Source organism: Haemorhous mexicanus, chromosome 6, assembly GCF_027477595.1.
Source record: "Haemorhous mexicanus isolate bHaeMex1 chromosome 6, bHaeMex1.pri, whole genome shotgun sequence".
Taxonomy (NCBI): domain Eukaryota; kingdom Metazoa; phylum Chordata; class Aves; order Passeriformes; family Fringillidae; genus Haemorhous; species Haemorhous mexicanus.
Window position 1 is genome coordinate 39,202,820 of NC_082346.1, and position 26,523 is coordinate 39,229,342.

A 26,523-nucleotide genomic window follows, 5' to 3' on the forward strand; every position below is an offset into this window, starting at 1 on the left:
TCATCTCCATTGCAGGAGAAGTCCCAGGTAAGAGCTCTGCCAAAGGCAGTGCCAAAGGCAAGAAGCAGGATGAAATAGCCAACAACACAATTGCCTCATGTAGCAGGATGGGATTTGGTGCAAATGGAATGTTAGGAATTCAGAAGGCAGACATCTGGAGGTGGGGGAGCTCTAACCAGGGGCAGCAGACTAGAATTATTTTCTCTTTATCTTCTCCTAATGTATTCCATGTATCTCCTCAAAATGGGAACTTTTCAAGGGAAATATTGACCTCTTCCCACTCTGAGAGCATGGTGCTTGCTAGAGTGCTGGGACCACAGAAGGCAGGCAGTTACCTTCTGGGTTGCCTTCTATTTAGATGTTTGCTTACCTCCTACCAATAAATAATGGTCTAAGAAGTTACACTTGGGGTGTTTACAGCCTCTTCTGTAGAACTGAAAGGTGTCTTTTCTACTAAAAAGTGAATGCAGAGCATTTCCAAAGGCTCTTGACTTTGGTGAAAGGACCTTTACCCAGGAGACAGCCTAATCTTTTAAACTTCCTTCCCATGAGCCTGTTTTTTAGATAATCCATCTTTGCCTGCTAGCATACTGCTCTTGATAATGAGCCTGTAGTGACATCAGGTTAAAATGTATCACTACAGTTAATTTCAGTAAAATATATTGTTCACAGGTATAATGAGAACTAAGTCCTATTTTAAAGCTGATCAGGCGGTGCAAGACAAGAATCTAATTCTTTTAATGGAAACCGACAGACTTTTGCTTCAAAACCAACTATACTTCATTAAAACTGTGATAAAAGCCTGCAAAGTAAAGCTAAAATATTGCAGCTGGGATTTCTTTAAAGTAAGAGAAGGCTTCTTATATTGTTTCAGCATGACATAATGTGAATGTGATGGATTAACTCTATTTCCAGACACATTTGCACCTGAAGTTTTGATTTTCTTCCTTCCTGTCTATATAATTAAAGAAATTTGGAGCCAGACCCAAGAAAGGACTTCTAGGCGCTTTAGGTGGAATTCAGATGCTAATATCCAACATTTTAGTGCTTAAAACCTTTGCTTGATTTGCCAGCTGATCTTGAAGATACCAGAATTCTTATCTTTTAAGCTAAAGCTTTCCAGATTTTGGTGGTTTTTTTGGTCAAGCTCCAAAGTGTCTCTGTTCTGTGATCAGATGTAATCAAAATCACAAACTGGACAGTAGACACTTTCCTTCACAAGGGCTTGAGGCTGATGGTATTTCTGGAATGCATTTAATATTACTGACCCCTCTAAAAATAAATGTGTGCTAACCATTGCCTTCTTGTAAGGCATAAGAAGAAGCACATGCCATTTCTTCTAGCCTGGGGCACTGAGGTGCCCTGAGAGAACCTGGATTTGTCCCTTTTTTTTTGACTGTGTTAGGAAATCAGATTGTGTTCTCAAAGTACAGCACATTCTGAATGGGGGGAACCAAAGAGGAGCAGAAAAGAGATTAAATATTTCACTGAGCTAAGGAGGAAGAACACTGAAGGTGGTAGAACTTTGTGACTAGGAAGTTAAGGTAAACCTCACAGATGCTAGGGAGGTAAATTCTGCTTCCACATATATTTTTCAATGTTCAATGTAAAACACTATTTTATATTATCCATTTTTTTCCCAAAATAAACTGATTCAAGGCAAAATTATTTTTAAATTGGTATTATTGTATAATGATGCTGTCTTCTGATAAAATGTTGTTCTTTTGTTTGTTTTTTTTTAAATAATTCAATGGCAAAGGGTACAATAAAAATAAAAACCAGTATAGGAGGGGTAAAATGAGTACAGAATGATGTGGTGTATTTCTTATTTCTCACATGTTTGTAGCTTGCAGCTTGCAGCAGTATTTTGCCAGTCAAACTCTTTAGGAAAAATAATGGTGCTAGAAATATGATCATTTCATCTGTATGACATGGAAATAATTTGTGATTTAGGTGATAGCTGAAACCCACTATCCTTATTTTGAATTAGCAGTTCAAACACACTGAACTTTTAGGGATATTATTTTTTAGGTATTAACTTAGAGTAGGATTTCTTATTGTTTAAATCATCAATATTTAGGATTCTTGGTGAGTAATAACTTCCTGTGTGTGGGTGGAGTCATCCTAAGAGACGTCAAGGGCAGCCTGGCAGTGTGTGTCACCTGAAGCTCTGGGTGGGCACTCTGAGACAGCCATCACATGGCATTATGGAAAGAGATGGGTTGGCAACAGTGCCATATGCAATTATGGCACTGCTGATATTCCTATCAACTCATTTGAGTTGAGATTCCTATCAGCTCATACAGTGAAACAACTCATGAGACATGGAGGAGGTCACCACAGGGGAAGAGACTACAACTGGGAAGCAAAATTATGTTCTGTGGCTTTTCTTCACCAGAAGTGCAGATGCTGTGGTGATGATGAGGACTTGGATGCTGGATGCCAAAGGAGACTGCTAAGAGACATCTAAGGGACAGAATTGCAGTGCCACCAGAGAATACTTTGAAACATTTGTTGGGTTCTCTGGGAAAACAACACAGCACTGCAAAGAGAATTTAATTAAGCTTAGGAAAGGGGTTGAGAGCAAAACAAAAGTATTATTGCAGCAGTTTGTGGGCATGTAATATTCTCATATCTTGATTATTGCTTTAAATTTGGTGATTTCATCTCTAAATGAACACAGAAGAATTAGAAAAGAAGAGCTGAACAGGACCATAAAACCATGTATTTTGCATATCTGCTGAGTGAGGCTAGAGTAGAACAACTTCTGGGAGATGATAGATGACCACAATGACATGGGAAAAGAAAATGGGAAACACTTAGTGAATATGTGTGTTAGTATAAAGGGGATCCTGATGAAGTAAGGTTTTAAAACAAAGCAGAGGAATTGGTGCAATTATGCAAATTCAACTGTAGAACTGAAGGTGGTGTCTAATCCAGAAAAAGATTGGAATAATCTGTGAAAAATAAGGAATCTTAACATGATTATGTAAATCCAATATTTATCTTATGAATACCTTTTACTCCTGACCGAAGTAAAATTCATTCAACCTGACTTTATTCTGACCTGATATGGATTTCTCAGGTGGAGAGGAGGCTGGTAACATGAAAACTGTAGTTGCTAGAAGAACCATGCTAACAACGTTTATGAACATAAAATATTGCTCGAAATGTCTTAGAGAAAGCTGTGAAAATTAAAATAGAGACCATCCACAATCTTTCTCACCAGCCCAATTGAAATGTGTGAAAACTTTTTAAGTCCTAAATCTAAAAAAAAAAAAAAAGCAGAACTCTCAATTTTCAGAGATGCTATCTGTAGCTGGTTTAAAGTTACTTATGATTGCAAAGCCTGCTACAATACTTTGGGAGTGCTGTGACACAGCCTGCAAACTAAGTAGTTGTGAGCATTTTGTAGAAAGAGACTAAAGAAGGTGTGGGGAGAGGAGCTTCCTTACTGTTCCACAGGGAGAATTTTTATAACATCTTTTCTACCCAACTGTAAAGGAGGAGAGTTTTTGTACAGTATTGAGAAGAAATGTTGATTTGCAGAAATAAATTAGTTCCTTACAGTATTTTTTATCAGTACTGGAAACTTAGAAATCATTGGAAATACTAGCACTCCCAGTGCTACAATGTGTCTGTTTCCCTGGAATACAAGCATTTTGGTACAGGTCTAATAAGGATTAGACCATCCTCTGAGGCTATGACTTTAATGATTGGTTTGTGAAAGGATATTAAAAATCATTGAAAATATTACTGAGTTCATTGCCTGATCTGCCAGTAGGCAGGATCTAAACAAAAGCATTATTTCCCCTTGTGAATCATGAGTACTATTGATTGTCTTTCCAGTAAATGTGTAGAGCCATAGAAAGAATATTATAACTTGTCCATGTAAGTCATATTCTGAGTGAATGAGCTTTTAGAAATGGAAGTTCTGGTGATTTATATTTACAGCAGCCAAGTTTGAATTTCAGGAGGATGCTTGGTAAAATTGAGTGAGGATAGAGTCTGGATGGCTTAGCTTGTTCTCCTGGAATCGCAGGATGTAAAACAATTATTATTATGGTCGCTGCTAAAAATGACTAGAGCTTCTGTTTCTCTCTTTCTGTATATCCTTGAGGCTGAAAACATGCAACTTGCCTCATGTGCTGTTTGAGATGAAATAAATATGTATATTTACTGGTAAGAAATGTATATTTGTACTGGTAAGAAATTTTCTCTTATTTCATACAAGCCCAGTGCTGCAACCTGCTAAGCAGTCTTGATACACTTTTTAAGGTGTATGCTCATAAGTTTTTATTAGTCAGATGGCACATTTGAGTTCTTTAAAATCTTTGGAGCTTTGTCAATCCCAAAGGGGTGTTGATGCACACACAAGACCTATATGTCTTTAATGAAATTTTAACAGTACAGGAATTATTGTAAGACATGCTGAATCACTGACCTGCTAAATAATATCTATCCAGATTCCACTGCACCCAACAGGAACTCACCTGCTGACATTTGTGAAATGGGAAATTATTTCAGATGAAACACTAATCATATAACTATAAAATTCACTTTAATTACTCTGCCTTAGCTTTGGAATTGCTTTTTTGGAATGATCACTGCACAAATCCACCACCATGCTCAGCTGGGTATTTTCAGGTCGCTTATGTATGTAACAATACAATGTAGAAAATCAGCAGAATGCCATCCTGGGGAGCATTCAAGGTCAGCTGGGATGGGGTTCTGAGCAGCCTGAGCTAGCTGAAGACCTGTCTGCTCTTTACAGAGGGGTGGGACTTGATGACCTTTAAAGGTCTCTTCCAACCCAAACCATTCTATGATTCTAATGAAGCTGCATCACTGCTGTCTCAGTGATCAGGAAAAGCCCAGTTGTGTGTTTGGTAAGCATAAGAAAGTGGGTGGACTAATACACCTGATAGGACACAGCCAGTATTTTGGGTTAACCTGACCCCTCTCTCTTCCTCTGCAGACACTTTCTTAAGAACAGAGAAGGATGATAAGGATGCTACTTTCTAAAATATCCATGTTGAATTATTCATTGTATCTTAATAGAGAATAATCATATGCAACAAGTGTTTTTCCTCTGGCTTGTTGAATTTCAGTATAACTAGCCTCCAGTTATTGGCCTCAGGGAAAGAAGCAGTAGAACAAATCAGCCTTATTTTAAAATAATTACTGCAATCCTACAGTGCCTGTCAGTTGTTATTTTCCTGTTTTATGTCAATGTACAGTACATGTGCAAATAGGACTCTGAAACAGGGAGGAAAAAACTGCAACCTATTTAATAAAATTGAGAAAGTAACTGGTGGATTTAGTAAATATGATTTCAGTAGAAGTGAAGGGCCCTTTCTATATGTTGTATTAAAATCCTTTTGCGCAAAGCAATAATGGATGATAAAAGGAATAAGATTATTATAATTTTGCTCCAAATAATTGCTATGATATAAAATGCATTTGGGGGCTCCTTTTGTGGCTTTTACGTCAGCATTTAAACAAGATTAATTAAATTTAAGCAGGATTAAGTAAACTTTTGAAAGGGATGGAAAGTATGTTTCACTAGTCTGATTCTTTTACATTTCAAAAATACAATGGCTATTAATAAGATATTAGTGAGAACTGCATTCCTATTTAAACTGAAAAGTTGCTGTAATTCTCAGCATTTTCCCCGTCTCTCCCAGGCAGGACTGGGAGGTGGGGACTTCTGATGAGCTGCAATGCACTGCAGCAAGATGCTGCTCAAGCATGCAGCCTTCATGGAGCCGGTGCAGTGTGAGGTGGAGTTCTTCCTTGGAGCAGGCTCAGAATATGAAAAATTTATTTCACTGTCCTCAGATCTACCTATTGGAATGTAAAGACAAATGAAGAAGTAGTTTAAGTTTAAATTATAAGTTGTTAAACTTATGTAAAGGGGTAGACAGCTCAGAGGACTTTCCCAGCCATAAAAAACCATAAATATTTTTGTTATGCTTTATTCTTGTAAGCTGATAATTTTTAATAATCTGTTTCTGAGTGCTAGAAATCCTTGTGCTTCTGAATGAGGCAGTGAAGATTTTGTTTCTACTTTAAAAATTAAAGATGCTCTCATAGCAGATATAGACATAAATTTTGGTTCTTTTTATAATGTAAAATTTTAAAATAATTAAAAAAATAATAAAAGCATTTCTGTTCACTTTTTACAAAGAGAACATTAAAATAAGAAAAAATGTAGTCCTGACTACATTTATTCAGAAATAATAAAAATTATGCATTTAAAATGTTGATGAAAGCTGGTGAGTAATTAAATTTTATAATTTTGTACATTTATTCTTCAAATTCTTAACTAGCCTGTATTAGTGAAATACATGGATAATGGAAATTAGAAATGGACTTCACTAGTCAAGTAAAGATAAAACAAGGGACACTTTCATGGTTTTCCTTTTTACTCTGTTTTCTACCTTGTGTCTCTGTGTCTCAGTTTCAGAGGGAGGCAGAAAGTCAAGGAGATGCTGCACTAACAAAAAGACACTTCCACGAGTGCATTCCCATTTCTCCCTCTTGGTGCCAGGCAAATGTTTATTTCCCTTCTCTTCAGCTGGCAAGGGGACACTGTGTGTCTGATTCTCCATCCAGAGGAGAATCCCCACACCCTTCAGTGAAGTGATTGTGACCTTACCTTGACCTTATTGAACAGTCACTAAAATCAGAATCCAGCTCTACGTCTCTGACAAGAGATGGAATAGCTGAACAGGAGTAGGCATGGAGGAAAGACTCTCCTTTTTATTCCTGTTTTCCTCCATTGGCATCTTCAGAATTCTTCCTGAAACCTGGAGACACAGGTGGTGGGAATGCTGCTTTTACTCCAAACTGAGGGTTCAACAAGGGAATGTCATTATTTTGCAACAAATTTGAGAGACATGCATCTTAGATCTTGATGTGTTATTTCTTCTGAGTTGTATTAATAAAGGCCTCTGTTTTTTCCTATCAAGGAAGATATGGAGCAAGATTATGTAAGAATTACAGAAGAGATTTATTTTAATACTATATTTTTTGGAAACTGGAGGTAAATATGAAACATATGGCATTTATTGCTCTAGTGATGAATGGTTAAAAGTTACTTAGATATAAGTATCAAGCTAAGTGAAGTTAGCTATGGTGAATCTTTCAGCTGTAGCTCAAGATTTGTTTCTTTACACACTCTAAAAGACCTACATCAATTCCAGAATTCCTTCGTCTAAGAATGCACACACGTACAGACTAACATATTTTCTTTGGAGGGCTTTCCCTCTGTTAGAAATGGGACAGTTGTGATACTTTTGGAAATCTGGACCCTGGGGATACTTAAAAATGCTCAGCAGATGTAGACAGTTAAAAGCTCAGTAATAGGTGTATCTTAAATATGTCTAAACATTTTTTAAACATTGGAGAGCTGGAAATTCAACTCTGAGTCAATTTCAGGTGTTTTCATAAAGTTTTACTCTGCAGACATTTTTCATGGTTTTGATATGTTGCTTCTATCAGTTAGAAATTAATTTAATGAACACATAAATACATAAATTTGTCTAAACTCAGAATAAAAGCCTTATGTCCTACAAACACTGGTTCTTATATCATCTGTACTTGGGTTTTATTCTCATCTTTTACGAGGAGCAGTAGAAGAAACAAGCACACAAAATGTACAGTTATTCAGACAGTTTTCCAGACAATCCTCTGCTGGTTTTTTTTTTCTCCCCCCCCCCCCCCTTTTTTTGTTTTTTTTCTTTTTGATGTTTGGAGCAGTCAGTGACACAGTACCTCAACTGTGTGCATCACTAGAGAGGATGATGGGAAGATTCTTGGGAGTGTGTCTGTCACCACTGTCACTTGCCATAATTAACATCATACTAAGGGCTACAAGCAACCTGAGAAGCTTGATTGCATCATACATTGAGGAAAGGACAGCTAAAGATTTTTGGAATAAAAATTATTACCAATGGTCAATCAAAGAAATAACTTTAGATCCAGCCCTCAGTTCTATAGGTTCAATAAAAATCCTTTGTAATTAGTGAAGGTGATTTGACAAGAAGAGGCATTATAAGAGATAAATAAAATCAATAAATCAAGTGAATCAGTGATAAGATTAACTTGAATATGTACGGTTTGATTTGATCCTGCTCAGTGTTTCTGGTTCATTGTGAATATAGGGTCTGATTTCCCAGCTTTATACTCTTGATTTATGCCAAAAGAGGAGGAATACCATTGATTTCAGACTTCCTGTTTTAACACTATGCTAAATTATGGGTTGTATATCATTCCATTTCTAATTCCCAAAATTAAAACTGAGTGAGGAGCAGACAGGGGAGAGAGAGAATGCAAAGGAGAGAGAAGTACAATGAACTGCCCAGCTGTCTCTAGCAGGAGCTCTGTCTACTGCTGGGAAGCAATACAGTACACCAGTGTTCCTACTTCTCTTTTTCATTTGTGAATGTTTGCCAGAGATTACTATCACACTACTTCTCATCAGAGCTGGAGTTCTAGTTTATCAAAGTGTCAGTATGAAGACTAACACTGGGGAAAATTTACTGCAATATGGCTGCAATATGAGCTCTGACAGCCACAACATAGAATCAAATCCATCTCTGTGGCTAAAAGGTTTTCTAAAAATTATTGGGCAGGAAGGCACAGATTTTGCAGGTACTTAAGCTTTAAATAGTTTACTGTGGAGTGTACTATTATAGTTTTTAAAGCATTTGCATGTCTGGTACTGTTATTTTACTGGGAAGCAGGCATGCAGGCATTTTGTAAAACCATAGTGATTTTTGTTTCCTGTGCTACTGCACACCTAGCACTACAAAACATATGCAATTTCTCAGTGGTGGGGGTTTCACAGGACGGGAGGTGCCACAGCTCTCAGGGGGCTCCGAAATTTGTCCTTAGAGCCTATACTCACAGTCACAAGGGAAGTTCCATCTGTGCTTATGATAGTCCCCCACCCCTGTTCTGTTTTTCAAAGGCTCTAATCATCAAGAAATTACTCACAAATATCATTGATTTTTAAATTTTGATGCACATAGCAAATATGAGTGTGCACAGTCACTCTTTTAGGAATGAAACTCATTTAACAATATAGTCTGCACCAATAGGCTGTGTATTCCTTACCTCAATGAGCCTTAAAGAGCTTTCAGACTACTTGCAATCTTTTATATGTTTACTGTATTGATGAAGACAAAAATGCAAAGCTCATGGCTCAGACAGAGTAGGGGACAAAAGGGAGGTGGTGAGATGAGGGCTGGAAGTACCAAAGAACTGACATTCATCACTGTATCAACGGTGGCACATTTGGACATGTATGGACACCTGCAGTGAACTCTTTGGCAGCCTAACCCCAAAGCAGGACAACACAAGGCTGTCCCAGAAAGACTCTGCAATGCTTTCTTACAGACCCCAAGTCTCATGTCTCATTATGCAGATCTGAATCACAGTATCATTTCCACTCACATCATCTGGCCTTGCAGAATGAAGCTGAAGAGTTTGGGATTGTAATTCCCAAAAGCAGACTAATGCACTCACGCACTTCTCCTGGGATCAAATCTTCCCCAAACTCATAAACCCTTGCTGCATGCTCTGGTGACTAACGAAAACTTAATCTGTGCCTATAAATTGATCCTTTATGTCAGCAAAGTTTTTACTATACACCATTTTGCTTCAAGATGTGTTTGGTTAGGGGAACTAGAGTAAATATTTCATAGGATGACAGTGGTAAAACTGAATGGCAAGCAAATTGATCTTTATTGATCTTGGACTTGCTGACTAGACATCATAATGAAAGACACAATGGGAACTTGTGAATGGATGACTGGTCAGTCTTCACTGGGAGCCATTATATATCCAGATCCTGAAGTGCTTGTGCAGATAAAACACTGTCCACTGGAAGTCTGTGGGAGATTTGCCCAGGTAAAGGTTGATGGAATGGTACCAAAGAGCAGTCATCTACAGGGGAACTCACGGGTGAAAGTCACCTCTGACTTTCTGTGGGAGATGAATCAAGGACCTTCTGCCAGGAGTGCTCTCCTGGGTCTAGTGACTTGGGCTCTGATGTTGGTGGTGACAGTCATAGTGGGCAGCCACTGTAGTTAAAAATTACAAGGACATCTTTGAAGGGGCATAATTTTTGGGATTTAAAGATTTCTTTGTTTTGGAACTAAAAGGCAAAGCACAAATGTTTAGGAGGTTTTCTTTATCCTGCCACTGAAGGGATGTAAACATGAATTGAAGTAATGTTTTTGTTTGTTTTTCTGCAGCTCTGGAGCTTGTATCAAATTTCTACAGTTACTACTTTTTATTTTGTTTTAGAAGTATCTTAAAATATTCAGTGTTCATGGAATATTTTCCCCAGAACAAAGACTGCTCTGAAGGATAATATCAAACGCTAAAAGGTTGCATGATCCAAATTTGTCAGTTTTAGAAGAAAGGCACTTCCTCCTTTTTTGAAAGCTTCTGAATTATTATGAGCTCCTTTCTGTAACAACTCTTTGCTTCTACAAGAAATATTCTGAATAACCAAAGAGTAGAAAAAAAAAAAGTAGCCAGAGAACGACCTTCTACCAGGTCTCTTTATAAAATTGAACTTTGCTTACTTCTCCAGGGCTGTAACCAGACCTTTATTGCTAAACTGAGGTGTTTCATCAAAATTTTGAGTAATATGGTGGAATACATGTGACCCAAAAGTGTATACTGGGAATTGAAAGCTTACCTATGTAATCAAGGACCCCAAGACAGGAGCACTGTGAGTGCTATGTGTAGGTGATACCGTGTTGAAAGAAGCTGTACTCATACGTGCCATTTACTGCTATTTTTGGTAATTCCTTTTAAAATCGATTCATAGACATTAGAATGAGGCAAAAATGTGATTTGTGTAAATAAATATATGTCACTATACAAATTCACTGGTTCACTCTCTAGGTTGCAACAGATTGTGAAAATTTCAGCACAGTTGGAAGATGCTGTTTACCAGATTATTCATTAGATCTAATTCAGCTTTGTCCAAGCATGAGAATTTGGTTTAAATACACATCATTTATTTAATAAAAGCCTCTGTTGAATTATTCTGATTCTGCTTTTGTTGCTGTGTAAATACATTTCTGTTATTTTTTTAACCTGATAGCTTTTCTAAATTTCTGCCATTTCACTTCTGGTCATGTTTTGAACTTAAAGGATTTTGTTTTTGGGGGTTGAGGTTGAGTAGAAGTGTGCTTTGAAAACATGCAGTGTGAGTTTGCTCACATCCCCCTTCAGAGCGTGATGCTGCTGCCTGTTGCACACCAGGTGGTTCACCTACAGGCAGATGCTAGAAACAAGAGCCCTGTTTTGTCTCCCTGCCCCATGTTTCCACTCCATCCTTCATATGAAATCTAGGCTGAAAAGCGACAGTACAATTCCCTGGTTTGCCAGTATTTTAGTTGTTTTGTGCTGAGGTCTTTCTTAGTTGAGTCAGACACCTGCTAAAGCAGTAAGCCGGCCCAGCCCACGCTACAGCCACTGAACTAGCGGGCTGAATGCAAATCATGAGGGACAGACCACCAGAAAAGCTGTGACAGTAGTCAGTCTCAGTAACTGTTCTTTACTTTTCATATTAGCTATGTCTGAGCCAAAGTCCACTGCTCCTTCGTGCTTGTGCCTGTAGCAGCAGGTCTGTGTTGCACTGGTTTTGAGTTTGGAGTCTTCCCCACCCGTGCCTGAGTCGTCCCTCCTGGCAAGCCAAGATGGGAGCAGCAAAGGAGCTTTGGCTTCAGCCTGTGTGACAATGTTGTCATGGTCTGAATGCCAGAATCTGCAGCCATTTTTGTGAGGCCAGATCACCCAGCCGTAGCACCACACCCCGGGGGCTGGCCAGCACAGCTGGCAGGGCACGGCGCTGTCCCACAGCCCCTGGTGGGCCACCCTGGGCAGCAAGGGGGCAATGTCCTTCTCACCAGAGAGCCAAGCTCTGGGCACCTGTCCTGTCTACAGTGTGGTGACAGAAACAAAGTGTACTCATTTGTATTTTCTTTCTCTGAAAGGAAATGTGTAAAATAGGACTGAAGAGATACATACGATCCTTGGCAGACCTTTATTTAACTGAGGAACTTAATCCTGTGTAAACACATTGTACTTGTGTAAAGCAATGCAAATATATATATATTATTGTAATTGGAATACACTTATCTGCCTGAAGGACCTTTTAATGATTTTATTGGTTTTTTTTCCTCCTGTAATGAAGCAAAGTTTCTTTGAATACAACCTTCTGAAGTTCCTGGGATATGTATTGTTCTACGTATGCTCTGCATGTAAATTTACATGCATTTTGTAATGCAAATACAGTGGCACCCTACTTTATGGGGGAGGGCATCAGAATCTAATAAAAATGACAACAAAAAAAGTGTTTATATGAATAAAAGAAGTGTTGTGGTTATATAGTAAAGAGAGTATGAAAGTCTATTAAATTAGATAACTGGAAATATGCATAATTTTTATCATCACTGGAAAAATATCTGATGGAAGTCAGTGGGGGTAGTTGGCTACCATTGTCATTAGTTTGTGTATTACCAAAAGACAGAGGTGACTAGAAATATAATACAGTAAATATTTTTAGAAGAAAAGAGCAAATCACTGCACAGTTGCTTCTTTATCATTCAGAGCATGAGAGGCATATTAGTCATAACAAATGTTGTGCTGGGGGAGTAGATGCTTTAAAAGCTTTCTTCCTCTTCTGGAAACATCTTGAATGAAGAGCTTAGAATGAAATCCCTAGAAGAGAATAAACTTGTGTTTATTAAGAACATCCTATTTATGGATTATTTGGAAGGGTACTAAAAATTTCCCAAGGGAAATATCTATGAGTTTCACAACCAGCACTTAGAGCAAATTTTTTTATAATGTCACATAAATCCATTAAATAAAAAATACTTCGTATCAAACTTTCTAATCTGACCAAAGATTAAAACCCAACAGTGAACATAATGATAAAGTTAAGCCTGTGGTAGAGAAAAAACTACCCTGTACAGATAGTGTGGCTCTAAGTTCAACATTACTTTAATACTTAAATTTGTGAGAGTTTATTTCAGTAGAGAAGAATCATATGCTGCATCTGAAAAACAAAATGCTTTCCTTAGAAGAAAGAAAATTAATATCCTGAATCTAAAATGCCCTGTCCAAAGGGTTGGTCTCTCCTTTGCATTTCATTTTCATGCCATCATCTATCACAACAAAAGTACTGCGAGTGCAATCAGAACAACATAACTTAGGATGGTCTGCAAGCAGAAGCTAAGGTGGATTCTGTCTTTGCAATAGAAAACATGGGAAAACTCAGGGGCTTTTCAGAGAAAAGGTAGGAATCAAGCAGAGGAGCAGGTCAGTGAATCCAGCATTTAACTTTTCTAGAGGATTCCTGCACCAACCATTGGTCATCTTTTGTTTAGTTTCTGATCTCCAGCCCCTCTCTGAACCTTCTCTTTCTGTCAAATATTTTTTCTCTCTGATAGAGCCAACTTCAAGGAAATTTCAAGATCATCTTCAAGAGTTTACTGTGTCAATTGCCAGCTATTTAGAGCTAGCCTACAAAAAGTACTACTTATGCTGTTATAAATATTTTACCTGATTATAACAGTACCTGAAGAACCAGCCCCACCACCCCCCAGCCATAACTGTTACTGATGGGAATGTCATATAGCTGAGACATATCAGTTTTTTGGAATGTCCAGAAAATGATTCCTATCCTTTTTTAAAAAAACTTTGGTGAAATTTAATAATTATGAGCTTGAAAAAGGTACAATTTTGTTCCATACTTTTCTTAACTTCAAAGTCATATTTGTAGGACATTTCACAAGTTTTTTTCCAGTATCTTTACAGTGGACATATCGTACACACATATTATGAGCTCATAAGCCTGAAAAGCAAAATTTGGTTTATAAATTCAGTATGCTCTACCTGTCTGCTAGTGAACAAATAGAAAAGAATATTCAATTCAGCAATGCATTAGACATACCACATATCCTTTTTACTCATCCCAGGGAGGATATATACAATATAAAATATTTATATGGATTGGTTTCACATAATACCATAATTTTCTTGGTGTTGTTTTTTTGATATCTTGTGTATATAACATCAGCAGAGGAGCTCTGCAACCACTCTGCCTGTCATGTAGACAAGAAATTAACATGGCTTTCTTCAAGCAAAATACAGTTATTCTGAAGGTCTTTCTGGTTCCAATTGTGATTGAACAACATTCTGCTATAGGTTCCTGTGTTACATCACTTCAAGCTAACATTTCATTATCTTCGACAGTTCTTTCTGGCAAACATGAATCATTCCCATGATGAGAATGAGAGCAGAAAAGCAAAATAATCTGTCCTTTCTCAGCATCAGACGTGCTCTCTTTCTACTGTCCAGCTGACATCCATAACCTAAAGCCCAGTTTGAACAGGTGTCATCAGGCACGTAGCAAGAGACAGGCAAGTCTCACCTGAAGTTTCTGGTCAGACTATATTTTGCAAACATGCAAAAATCATGCCACATTTTTAGCAGCAATGTCTTTTCATTTTTTTCAAATTACCTCTGTGATGCTCCTTGTATTGTCCCTCTCTAGACTCTTCACCATCTTTGTAGCCCTCATTTAGATGCTTTCTAATATCCTCTTTATCCTATCCTATCTAACGTCCTTCTTATGTTGTGGCACCCAAAACTGGACACAATATTCAAGGTGAATATTGTCACTGCCTAGTGCAGAGCAGAGTGGGACAATGCCCTCCCTTGCCCAGCTGGTGATGCTGTGCCTGATGCACCCCAGGACAGGGTTGGCTCTCACCAGCAGGGCCAGGGCACTGCTGGCTCAGATTCAACTTGCCATCAGCCAGGATCTTCCAGATCCATTTCTGTCGAGCTCCTCTCCAGCCTCTCATTTCCCAGTCTGTTTGTACATCCAGGATTGCCCCATCCCAGGTGCAGAACGCAGCACTTGCCCTTGTTAAATTTCATACGGCTGGGGATTGCACAGCCCTCTCATTTGTTTAGATCTCACTGCAGAGACCCCCTGCCTTTGAGGAAGTCAACATCTCCTCCAAACTTTGTTTCATCAGCAAACTTAGCATACCTTTGAGTCCTGTGTCAGTTAGTTTATGAAGACAGTGTTGGAAGGCATTTCTTTCTCAAGGGACATAGACCTTCCCAGGCATCTGCAAGTGACCTGACACACAACCTTCCTTCCCCTTTCTATGCCAGCCTGGATTAGCTGCCATGGCAGCAGGTTCAAGTGGTTCTACGTAACTGCTGAAAGCAAACACACCATTCAGATTGGTAAACAATTACCTGGCAGAACTCTGCTATGATTACATGGCGTGATCTGGTTGTGATCAGGCCCTCCCCACCCTAAGCAGACAATCTCTCAGGCACCTCCCCCTTCTGGCCTTGGCTCGACTCCTGGACTTGTCGAGGCACAAGTCAGTATCATTCCCCCTGAGGATTATCTACTCATGATTTTTGCCACATTCTGGTCACTTCTCTGCATTGACAGCTTTATAGTTAAACAAGGTATGGCTCTGTGCAATGTCTGATAACTCCTGGAAGGAAAAAGGGTTTTCCTGCCACTCATTGGGACAGCAGGACAAACTTCTGCATTCTTTCTATGGAAGGAATCTCAGGCACAACAGCAGGGTTATGTGCCAGGCTTAAATAAGGGCTATGTCCCATCCACTTGTCTCCTCGTGCTGCCAAGTCCTTGGTAAAGCACTCCATTAGTACAAAAATGTGTGTCCTCTGAGAATGAGGAATTTTGGGAAGGCAGTGTTGTTGGTAACTTGGTGTGTGACCATGACTGAGTAGTTAGGGCCATATGGTCCATAGCTCAAGAATTGTACTATCTGCAGGACAGTCAAGTAACTTGAAATCAGGAAAGTCTCTCTGCTGTCATGAAAGGAGACATTATGTGTGGTGAAAAGGAGCAGAATACCTGGACAGGAGAGGGTGAACTTGATTAGTATGGCAATGTGGCTCATGGCAATTGATCCACTTGAAAGTGAGAAAACACTGAAGCACCCTGTGCAGACATCCTATACTGGCCTGCTAACTTGGCTGTAGGCGTACCTTGTAAAGTGGTAAAATGTGAAGGTATGTTCCTCAGTTTTTCTGCAGAGAGGAAGTTTAACCCTTGTCCAGGCACAGCAGTAGCTAACAAAGGCTCTTGGCCATGGCAAGGCTGGAGTGCTCTATGGTTCAGGCTATCTTTTTTTGTTCATGCCTGGCCCTCTGCAAAGGTGAGACTACTTTGGACTCTACCTAAAGCCTGGTATACAGAGAGAGGCAGGTCTGCTCTTCTCCTGTGCATGAGTATGGATCAGGTAGGACACTCTGGATCTCTCCCCTTTGTCTAGATATCTGATGGGTATGGAGGATGGCCCTAATGTGGGTTCACTGTCCCTCAGTTTCAGGATAGGGCCTGAAGGACAGCAAAAAAAGAGATCTAGATTATATAAAGCACACTGGGGTGATCACAGGAGATATCTGTTGGGAAAATACCAAATAACAAAGTTTGGCAAGAAGGAGTGCATGAGTTGGCTATAGTCTGCCAGGGACAAATTCTGCACACTTCAGGGGCAGGAACACTGAAGGAGCTTGGTGTACCACTGTGAAAGAGGCAGGAAATAAAGGGTGGATCACCATGGAGGTGTTGCAGTCATACTCTGCTTAAAAAAATGCAGGTAATGGCATCAAAGAATGACCAAGTGCTGAATTTTGCTTCATTAATTCAAAACCACATTACTTTTCATGCCCTGCATATGCTAATGAAGTAAAAACTTATACATGCTTTTTATGTGTGACTAAAGTCACTAAAATTCCACCTAAACATGAAATGACGTCAATTGCAGCTTTACATTTTCTCCTTCCTCAAAGAAAACAATATAAATATAACTTCAGTGGGGAAGAGGAACAGAGGGGACTCCACCTTTGTGGCCTGGGACAGCTGATGGGCTGTACCTGCCTCCTTTCCCATAGGGATGCCTATGCTCATTGGCTGGGACCTGAATACTTGGCTATACTGAGTGCTTCTGCAGGAAATTCAGAAGGCAAGCTCATGTTTGTGGTCAAACTTGTAGTACCATATAGTCCTCTTGCAATTTAATGTATTTGTCACTGGCTCTATCATTTATATTTCATGTATTTGTGTGAGCTTCTGCAGAGAGTGTATCAGCAGCAATATAGTAAGAACCTGCATTTCTCTTGCTCAATAAACTACACTATTTTGCACCTGGATGTGAGAGATATTGAATGTGACTGGACTTCTAGTCTGCCTGTGAGATTCCTTTGGGCACGACCTGGCTTAGAGTGCATTACATTATTTGTGAATCCATAATCCTGGTACTTCTTATTGAACATGACCACAGCCCAGTGATGCCCAGCCACTCTGACATCTGAGGACCAGCTGGAATGCAAGGGGGTTTATTTTCTACCAAATTTTCCTCCTCTTAACACAAAAGAAAAGTTATCCTTACTCTTAACACAAGAATGTCTGCAGTAGCAGAGTTTACTGAACCTTGCACAGTATAAAAGCTTGTGTTTGTAGACTGCAAAGACCTGTGGGATAGTTCATGGTGCTCCTTCCAAAGCATGAGATGGACACCATTGTGGGCTTTGCCAAGGCCAGGGCACTAGACTGTCCAGACTCTGGCAAATGATATGTGCATCTGTGTGCTGTTAAAAGAGATAGAATGGGTATAGCCAGAGTAATCAGTTTAATTAAATGCTTTATATCTATAATTTGTCTGATTTTAGAGCATATTAAATTGAAATTAAACTTCTAATACATTATTACAGGAACATATTCTCTTTCCTTTATGTCCCATTACAGCTGTGATTAATATATTCAAAAGTATACATTACACTGTCACAATAATAAAGAAAGCTAAATGAATATAAATATCTGCAGTAAAACACAATGAAGTCCTGTCGTGCAATGGTAATGTTAGTCATTTTTGCATGAATAAATTGAAGTAGAGTGTGAAATTCCATAACTCTGCTGTGAAGCAAAGTCTCCAGCTGGCATGGACTGTCAAGTCTTTGCAGGACTAGTCTGTTGTAAATATTTATTGCCACCATTTTAATGCTTAGTCACAAAATAAACCTTTTATTCTTCTGGGTGATTGCCTATCTGCACTGTGTTCCATTTTCATTATTTTCTGGAAATGAAAGATACGATTCTGACAGTGTGAGCTTTGGATATAAAAATCAGCAGAGAAACACTTGCTCTAGTCTCCTGCAACAACTGATTCAGCACTTGTGGCTGATTGCTGAGAATCTTTTGACATTGAATTGTATTGGCCAGATTCATTGACTTTTTAAGACCAGAGAACAGTATTATTTGGTTTCAGCTCCTTTCATAGCACAGACACCACATCAAATGTATTGATTACTAAAATAAAAACATCAGCAACCTATAAACATTGTTCTCTTGATTACTTGAGAATTCTCTTAATTACTAGACTAAGGGGTCCTTTACTATACAGGTCTTCTCCAGTGCAAACAAACAGAGAGCATAAACAAGACAGCTCTTATTCTGATGCAGAAGTAAAACATACAGGGCAAGAAAGATTTCAAACTTTTGTCCAAGCTTGCAATGCATTTCCAAAGCCTTGGGATTTCGAATGCAAGTTATGAACAGGTATATAGATTTTCCAGTACTTTCATTACAAACATGAGTTCAGATGTGCTAGCAATGTTATTATACTGAGGAGTCTTTGTAAAATTGGAGAACCATGCAGCATGCAGTTTGGAAGGGATGTCTAGACCTTGTCTGGAACAATGTCCTGCTTAAAGCAGGGTCAGATAGAGTGGATAATTGAGGGCAGTTCCTGCCTGTACAAAGATTACCTTACACCAGTGCACTGAAACTTGTATTCAGACATTATTTGCCATGAACCTTGATCCTTTTTCTAAGTCACCTCTTGCCAGGTAAGAAAGTCCTGATTAAAAAAGAAGAATGGTTTAGGTCTGTTGACCTTTCAGATGCAATCCCCACATCTTTCTGACAGATTCCCAGTGCATGTTAAAATGACATAAAGTATCTCCAGTGCATTTGTAAATGTGCTGTTAAGGGTACCTTTGGCATGAAGGAATCCTGAGAAGCCCCAAAGGCAACTTGGTACCTCTCTTTGCTATCCCCACCACAGGCACTTGTCAAGATTACTTTGGGGATGGAAGAGTAAACCAGGATTGTCATTCACTCCGTGATCAGTTGTAAGATCTTTAGTTTTTCTGCTTTTGTGGAAGAGTTCTAGCTTGTGCAGGGGCTTGTTTGACCTCAGATAGCTTCTGGAAGAAGGGGAAGCCATTGGTTGCTGCCTTCCATGGAATGCCTGGAACAAGGTCAGAAAGTCTCCTAGCCGTGTCAATTGTGCACCTTGAGATCCCCTTCAATCCAGGCTTAGTAGACTAAAGAATTCAACATGACAAATATTGCTGGGACAGTAGCTCATGGACAGAGCCCTACTGCCAGTACATGGGGCTGCACAAAAAAATTCTTTGAACTTAAAAATACCCACTTGCCTGAATCCCAGGTGAAAGGCTCTCTAAAGCAGCAACTGAGCATTTTGTACTGATAGGAGGCTTTCACAATTCTTGGATAAAAGCCATAAGTAGGAGTGAAAAAGGTCACATTTCTACAACCTGGCTGAAAAGTCCTCATACAAAAGGAATATACACATTCTTCTAGGAATTTGGAGACAGTAGAAAATGTTTCTTAGTATTTACCTGGCAGATTATGATGAGGAGATAGTAAGTTCCCATGCTAAGCATGGTTTTGACAAATAAAGGGACAGTGTCCTACTTAGAGTTCAAATAAAGTTTCAGTTAAGTGTTTTGCTCTTTTCTGTGTACTTCTGTGCTGCCGTCTTTGGCAGGTTATGCTTGAGCCAGTTTTTTTTTTTTTTCTTCTTCTTTTTTGAGACATTCACTATTTCTATTTTTGAAAATAAAGTTGTGAAAACTATGTCAATGTCAAATACTGGGTAAAACCTGCTAGAAGTGACAGTATCAGAATGTGGTTTTACAGGCTTGTATAATTTTTGGAGGTGATAAGAACAAGAATAAAAATTCCTTTTGTGATATGTTTATTCTTTATGAAGGTAAGTTTTCTTTGTTCAGCATAAATCCTTGAAGGACTTCAGCAATCCACTAGAAATCTGATTTTTATTAGCATTTTAGAAGAAATACTTGTTGAAAAATATTTAAAATTTGTTTGGAGAACTTTGGAACATAGCTTTACTTTACTCATCCACAGTAATGTCTGATCTGTTAAAATTAAATGATAATTTAGCCCAAATTGACCAAATGCAATGACAGGGATGGTCTTGTGGTCATTTGCAAGCTGATGTCTGATGGTACTGTTAAGATACTTAACATGTAACTTTAAGTCATTGCTCCTTTGTGGATTGATCCATGAATTCAATAGTTCTGGTCCTAAGACCTGGATTTGACAATCAGAGGGTTTTGGTCTATGTTGTGATCAGTGCAACTACTGTTTTTATTTTCAGAAAAATGGAAGTTTAATTTACAGCAAAAGCAGGTTTCTTTACATTACTTTGTGCTGGCTTTCCCTAGTACCACTTCAGCACTTTGTGCTGACTCTGCTAACATATTCAAGTGCAAGAGCAGCAAGCAGTCACAGGACCCTCAGTGTATGGGGATGAACTGAGGACACCTTCACAGTCAAGCAGTTCTTCACAATTGTACTTCTGTTACCTGTCCATTAATTTATTTCCAAAATGCAGCATGTTAAAAGAAAACCAAACCTTACTATTTTTAGGGTATATCAAAAGAGACATCAACTCACTTAAAAATCTTAATTGTGGGGAGAAGCAAGAGATTTTGAACAGCTGAACTACCTTGCTTTAAAATCCCACCAGCAGGAAATATTCTTATAAATTAATGCTTTGTCTTACCTCTGAATAATTTACAGTTTTACCTGTGCCACTATCAGAATGGCTTACTGATCAGAACGTTGCACCATTTTGAGTCCTGAAGAAGTGCTAGCGAGTTTTTGCAGCAATTCCCAGGCTGGCTGTGTCTAGATCTGGGCTTACACTTTTTAATGCAAGGCCTGGACCTAATTCTTCAGCCTCAGGGAGTATGTATTGGAGAATTTTAATTAGAAAATAGGGTAGAAAGTTAAAAAGCTTGCCTTTCAAAGAAATAAAATGACTGGATATCCGTATCAAGGTAGAGCTCATTTAAGAGCCTACCTGGAATTGAAGTGCATGTCAGAAAAAGAAAAGTTCAGAAAAATAATGATGTTATTTCTTTTAATGTAATTTTCTCTTACCCATCACATGGGGAGAAGCTGTAGTCACTGAAATATATGCACTACATATTAAAACTTCACATGTTGAGCTTGGCTCAAAAGACTAACCAACACATAGAAAGATAACATTTAGGGATGTTCAGACCCATTATCTTAAAGAAAAACAATGATAGCAAGAGTACTATGCATTTTTCTGATAGTTTCTAGGCCTTTTACAGATCTGGAATTATGAAGCCTAACAATAACTTGAGAGATCACATTAGAATTTTTTTGTGGATCTGAGCTGGGAATCTAAGCTGTAAAAATGAAGAAGTATTTATAGTAAAAGGTGGAAGTACCTATAAATTAGGTGTACAGCTTGTAAGTTTAAGGCACCTGGTGCTAAGAATGGGATACAAAACCAGGCTAGATGCTTAGGCTCCCTTTAGCAATTCAGGGAGCTTTGCTATTCACAGCACCATCTGGTGAATGGAAAGTGATGTAAAGATGCCAAAGGAAGTTTGAGAAGCCACCTTAGAGATGGCTATGCCTCTTAGCTCACAGAGCTGAGTGCTGTGGAAAGTCACCTAGGGGAATAGAGAAGTGGATATGTTCAATGTAGTCTTCATCTTTTCTCTTCAGATGGTGAAAATTCAAACCTTTTTATTACCATGGAAAGACCAAACCATTGAAAGGAGGAAAATGTTTCTGATGAAGCTATGCCACTGTGCAGAATGGAAGGAAAGACAGTAAAGAGCCTGACACTGGAGCTGGAACACTAGCTGGACTGGAGGATGCTGAAACACTGGTCTTCCTATTCACCCTATGATAGACAGTTGTTAGAGAAAAATAAAAGGACTGAAATAGTTTACAGCACTGGAATAAGGGGCCAGGATTCCTTACTCCTGAGGAAATTCCCTGGCCAATACAGATAATAGAGTGATCTGACAACAGTGTGTTGGGAGGGGTTTTCTGCATGTGTTTGTGTCCTGCTTTGTATATGTACTCATGTTTTCTGAATCTGGCCCTAAGCAATTTGTCGATTTCACAAGCAATTTAATGGCAAAACTAACACATGCTTCTATTCCATGAGCAGAAACTGTAACTTCTGCACTCTTGGAAGGAATTTTAAAAGCCTGAGGCAGATTCAGCAATTTGTGTGATGTACAAAGGTGCAAATGCCAGAGAATCTAGTTACTTCTCCTAGTGGAGAAAGGGTTTTTGACAGCGGAAAAAAAGTTGTTTTTTTTCTGTTGTAGGCCATAATGGATTGCACACCCCAATGTAAGGTGGGGAAACCTTGTAAGTACCTGGGAAAGAGCTCTTCTATCTGTATTCTAGATGTAGGTTTGGCTCAGCTCTGCTGGGGATTATTTGCCACACACTGCTTGCATCTTATTATATTAATGAATCATATATGTGCATCATGGGAGAAATTTGGATCCTAGTGGAGATTGGCAAGCATCCGACTGACTAAACAGCAGACATAGCTGAACCCAGTTGAGACTAAGGACACTAATGGATTCCTGTAGGGTATTTCTCAGCAAAAATGGCCTGCCCTGCTGCTGGCAAGCTTTTGAAACAAAGCAACCATTAGCTGTCCCATGAACTCTTTAAGTCCTTCAGGTAATGCATTTCACTTGACATAGAAATAAACTGCTACTTTTATTTTTCAGACGAAGCTAAAATGATATTTCTAGAAAAGTGAGAATAAATGTTCTTTTTTAAAGCAAAGAGCAAAACCAACCAGTCAGTTTTCTGAATGCAATCTGTGTGATTAATGTGTCTCGAAATACAGACATTTCTATAAAATATTAATCACTTCACTTCTGGACTGTATTAAATTACATTTAGCAATTCTGAAATTCCTTCCATATACTTTATGAGCAAATAATATTTATTAAAATTTTTCATCCTGTAAACCACTTCCTGCATAATTTTACTCTCTTTTTAAAAAATCTGATTTGTTTGCCAGGGAAAATAGAAGCTCAAGGAGCATCCTAGGAGAAGAGATCACTTTTGTGAGCAGGAATTCAAGGAACATATTTACTTTTCCTTATACCTATAGGGTAGAAAATTTCAGACATGAGACTGTTGAAGAGTAACTGATTTTTTAAAAATATTTTGCTTTTTTAAGGATGTAATCATTGTAGCTTCTCTAATTTAAATTATTTACATAAGGAAGTCTATATTACAATTATGAATACAGTTTAAATGCTTGATGTATCCCATAGCACCCAGAATGATTGAAATGTGTTTCATTTTCTGTTTTACTAAAGGAAAAATTCCCCTAATTGCAAAGTAATGTGATGCCATATTAGTTGTTTGATGTAATAAAGTGTATAGTTCACAAATACATCCATCACTTGATATGATTGTTTTCTTTTCAGTCTTCTTAAGATGAAACTTGGTAAAGAAGGATTAGATTATATGAAAACAAAATGGCAATAATGATACCTAATGTTTAGTAAATGCTGTATTTTCTCTTATTCATGTGTTCAGAGATGGAGAGGAGTGCCACACCTCTTTCATGTGCACAACAGATTCAGTGTCAGACAAGGAAGAAGTTGGCAGGTTCATGAATACACTAAAGGAGGAGAGCAGCTGTTCAGCAACAAAACCTTCCTAGCAGAGCCTTTCAGCCAGTTGCTGGACCATTTGATGTGGTGCTTGTGAGAGTGGGTGCACGCACATGTAACTGGAAAGGCGGGAACACAGGAAAAAAACATAACAGTGGAAGCACTGGTTGTTATGTCAGCTAGGTAAATATGTAACTTTGCAAGTGATTAGTATTTTAGGATTTTACATATGAAAGAAACCCTTTCATGCTTTTTAGACACCAGATGAGAAAAATGTCTACGTTGTTGTTTATTGGTTCCCATAAAAACATATGCACTTAAGTTGTTCCTACTCTGCAGAGTAGTTGTCTTGACTGCAGTGTGTAAAATCTACAGATGGAGAATGGGAAGAATAGGTCTGTTATCCTGAATTGATACCAGAAAAGGGCAAAAGGAGAGAACTGCATATCTATTCAAGGCAATTATCATCTATTATGAAGACATGGCTGTTCTGCATTCTTCATGCAGGCTAAAGAGCCACGTACACTTTTGGTGAAAAAATAGAACACATGTGCAGGAACAATAGGTTTCTAGAGGATATATTCCATAGTTGTATTTCTTCACTGTTGTCAAGCTCCAAAGCTCATTCTTCACACCAAGGATTTAAATCTAAAGGTTTTGCAGTTTTTTCTTCAAAATTTGGGCAGAAATTACCTTAATAAAAGAGATGTGTACACCATAATGTCAAAAATTCTATTACATGAATAAATTTAGATTTGCATTTAAATGTACTCATATGAATCCATTAACTCATCTTACAATGACAACAAAAGATCTCTTTCCTGTTTATTGTAGATGGATAATAACTCGGGCTTTTATTTGGCAACACCTTTTAAGACATGTTTGCTTGAATGACTATTTTCATGGATATGTGTTTTAATGTAGCATGTAAAGTATTTGTCATAGGCATATAAAACCTATTTCAGAGTCACAGCTTAGAATCCAAGTTTCAGAAGTAAATGTTTACTGTTTTATTAACTTACTATGAGCTCAGTCTGAACTTTCCTAATGTGTCTCACCTGACTGAATACAGGATTCATAACACTGGGCAAAAGAATATAGCTCTGTATTTATTGAAGGCAATTAGCACCTATTAGGAAAATAATGGCCGTTCTGTGTTTTCCACACTGGAAAAAAAATAGAAGAGATGCATAAAATTTCGGTGAAAAAACTCAAACACATATGCACAAACAGTAATTTCCAGAAGAGGTATTTGTTTGGCTTTGTCCAGGATTCTGTCTCTCTAACCTTTGAGGCAAAATTCAGCTGCTCTTTTCAGCATACTTTTTTCCTAGCTCTCCCTTTACATGTGGGAAGAGAAATCACAAGAACATACAGTCCTATAATAATAGTAATTTGTCTTGGAACTATTGCAAGCTTGGTAGTTGGGAATATTCTTTCTGTGCATTAGATTAGCTATTTAAGATAATTTCTATATAAGGAAATAATTATTTATTTAGAAATAATGATAAATAATAATAAAAAATAATTATAATTTCTAGATAAGTAAAATACCTTAACATGGATAGTTGCAATAGTAGAAATCAGTATGATCAATGGTGTGATCACTTTGTAGTTGTAATCTGTTGCTAACACGAATGTCTTCCCTGCTCCTTCCCTTGGCATTTGTTGCCTTTAAATCTCCTCTGATGTTTGCAATTTAGAGGAATCTTCTCTTCTTGTGATATTAAAAAACTAAAATCTCTGACAACATTTTATTAGAGAAGGAAGGGTGCTTGCCCTATAAGAAAGACTGCTTTAGAACACAATGCTTAGTACTGTTTCTTTAGAAATGTTTTAGTATATTTTTCTCATAACATCTAAACTGTTACTATCTGATAGTACAATAACTTGGTTATTGAAATCACCTTGTTATGTTCAGGATTTGACCAGAAATACTGTAGTCAAAAGAAGCAATGTATTATTCATGCTTAGTTAGGTCAGCTGAACACATTTCAGCCTCACCGTGTTTGCAATCATCTTGACTAGTGTCACAATATTTTCCATCACCTCTCCCGAGGCACATTTAGCACCTTTTTTTTCCCCCCTTTTTAGAAAAAGAAATTCTCAATTATAGCTGTAAAGCAAACAGGCAACTGAAATCCACCCATTTCCTAAAGCTCTATTATCCCTGAGGCATCTGAAACAAAAACATATCAATACTAATTACTTAGCAGAAAGCAATCAAGAAAACCTTCTCACTCTCAAATCTCTGTTCTCCCTGTACTCCTATAACCAATGTGCCTCTAAACAGAGAAGCCTGATCTGTCTGAAAGCACACTGGGAGACATGGTGATAGCAAAAGCAAGCCTTCTTTATGACCTTGACCCCACGAGTCTTTTCTGGTATCTTCTTCTCACAGCCCTCTCCTGGTTTACCTGTGATAAGTGTAATCTCTTCTCAGCAGCTCCCAGTGCTTCAACTCACTGATTTCAACAAGCATGCAAGCCACAGAAGAGGTGTTGTTCATACAAATCTGTCCTTTCCCTTCATCACACTGATGCCTGTACTGAAATGAGGCATCTTCAGTAAGTCCATGGGAACTGGTACCCAGCCCTGGAGCAGTACTGTTTGTGGGCGGCGCAGGATGCTGAGCAGGCTGCCTGGGGGGCTGCAGCAAAGGCTGCAGGGTGC

At 38.4% G+C, this 26,523-nt stretch overlaps 1 protein-coding gene and 1 long non-coding RNA gene across 3 annotated transcripts in view; one reads left to right on the forward strand and one right to left on the reverse strand.

Moving 5' to 3' along the window:
• NUBPL (NUBP iron-sulfur cluster assembly factor, mitochondrial) overlaps positions 1-23,627 on the forward strand; it is a 156,723-nt gene extending 133,096 nt beyond the window's left edge. For both annotated transcript variants that reach the window (XM_059849881.1, XM_059849883.1), the window contains exon 11: positions 21,914-23,627. In XM_059849881.1, coding sequence (XP_059705864.1) covers positions 21,914-22,024 — 111 coding nt within the window. In that variant the 3' untranslated portion in view covers positions 22,025-23,627. The remainder of the gene's footprint in view (positions 1-21,913) is intronic.
• On the reverse strand, positions 12,610-15,218 carry LOC132328352 (uncharacterized). Its single transcript, XR_009486752.1, has 2 exons — positions 15,095-15,218; positions 12,610-12,750 (listed from the first exon to the last, which is right to left on the reverse strand). It is a non-coding gene; the product is annotated as an uncharacterized LOC132328352 (long non-coding RNA).
• Positions 23,628-26,523: the final 2,896 nt, after the last annotated feature.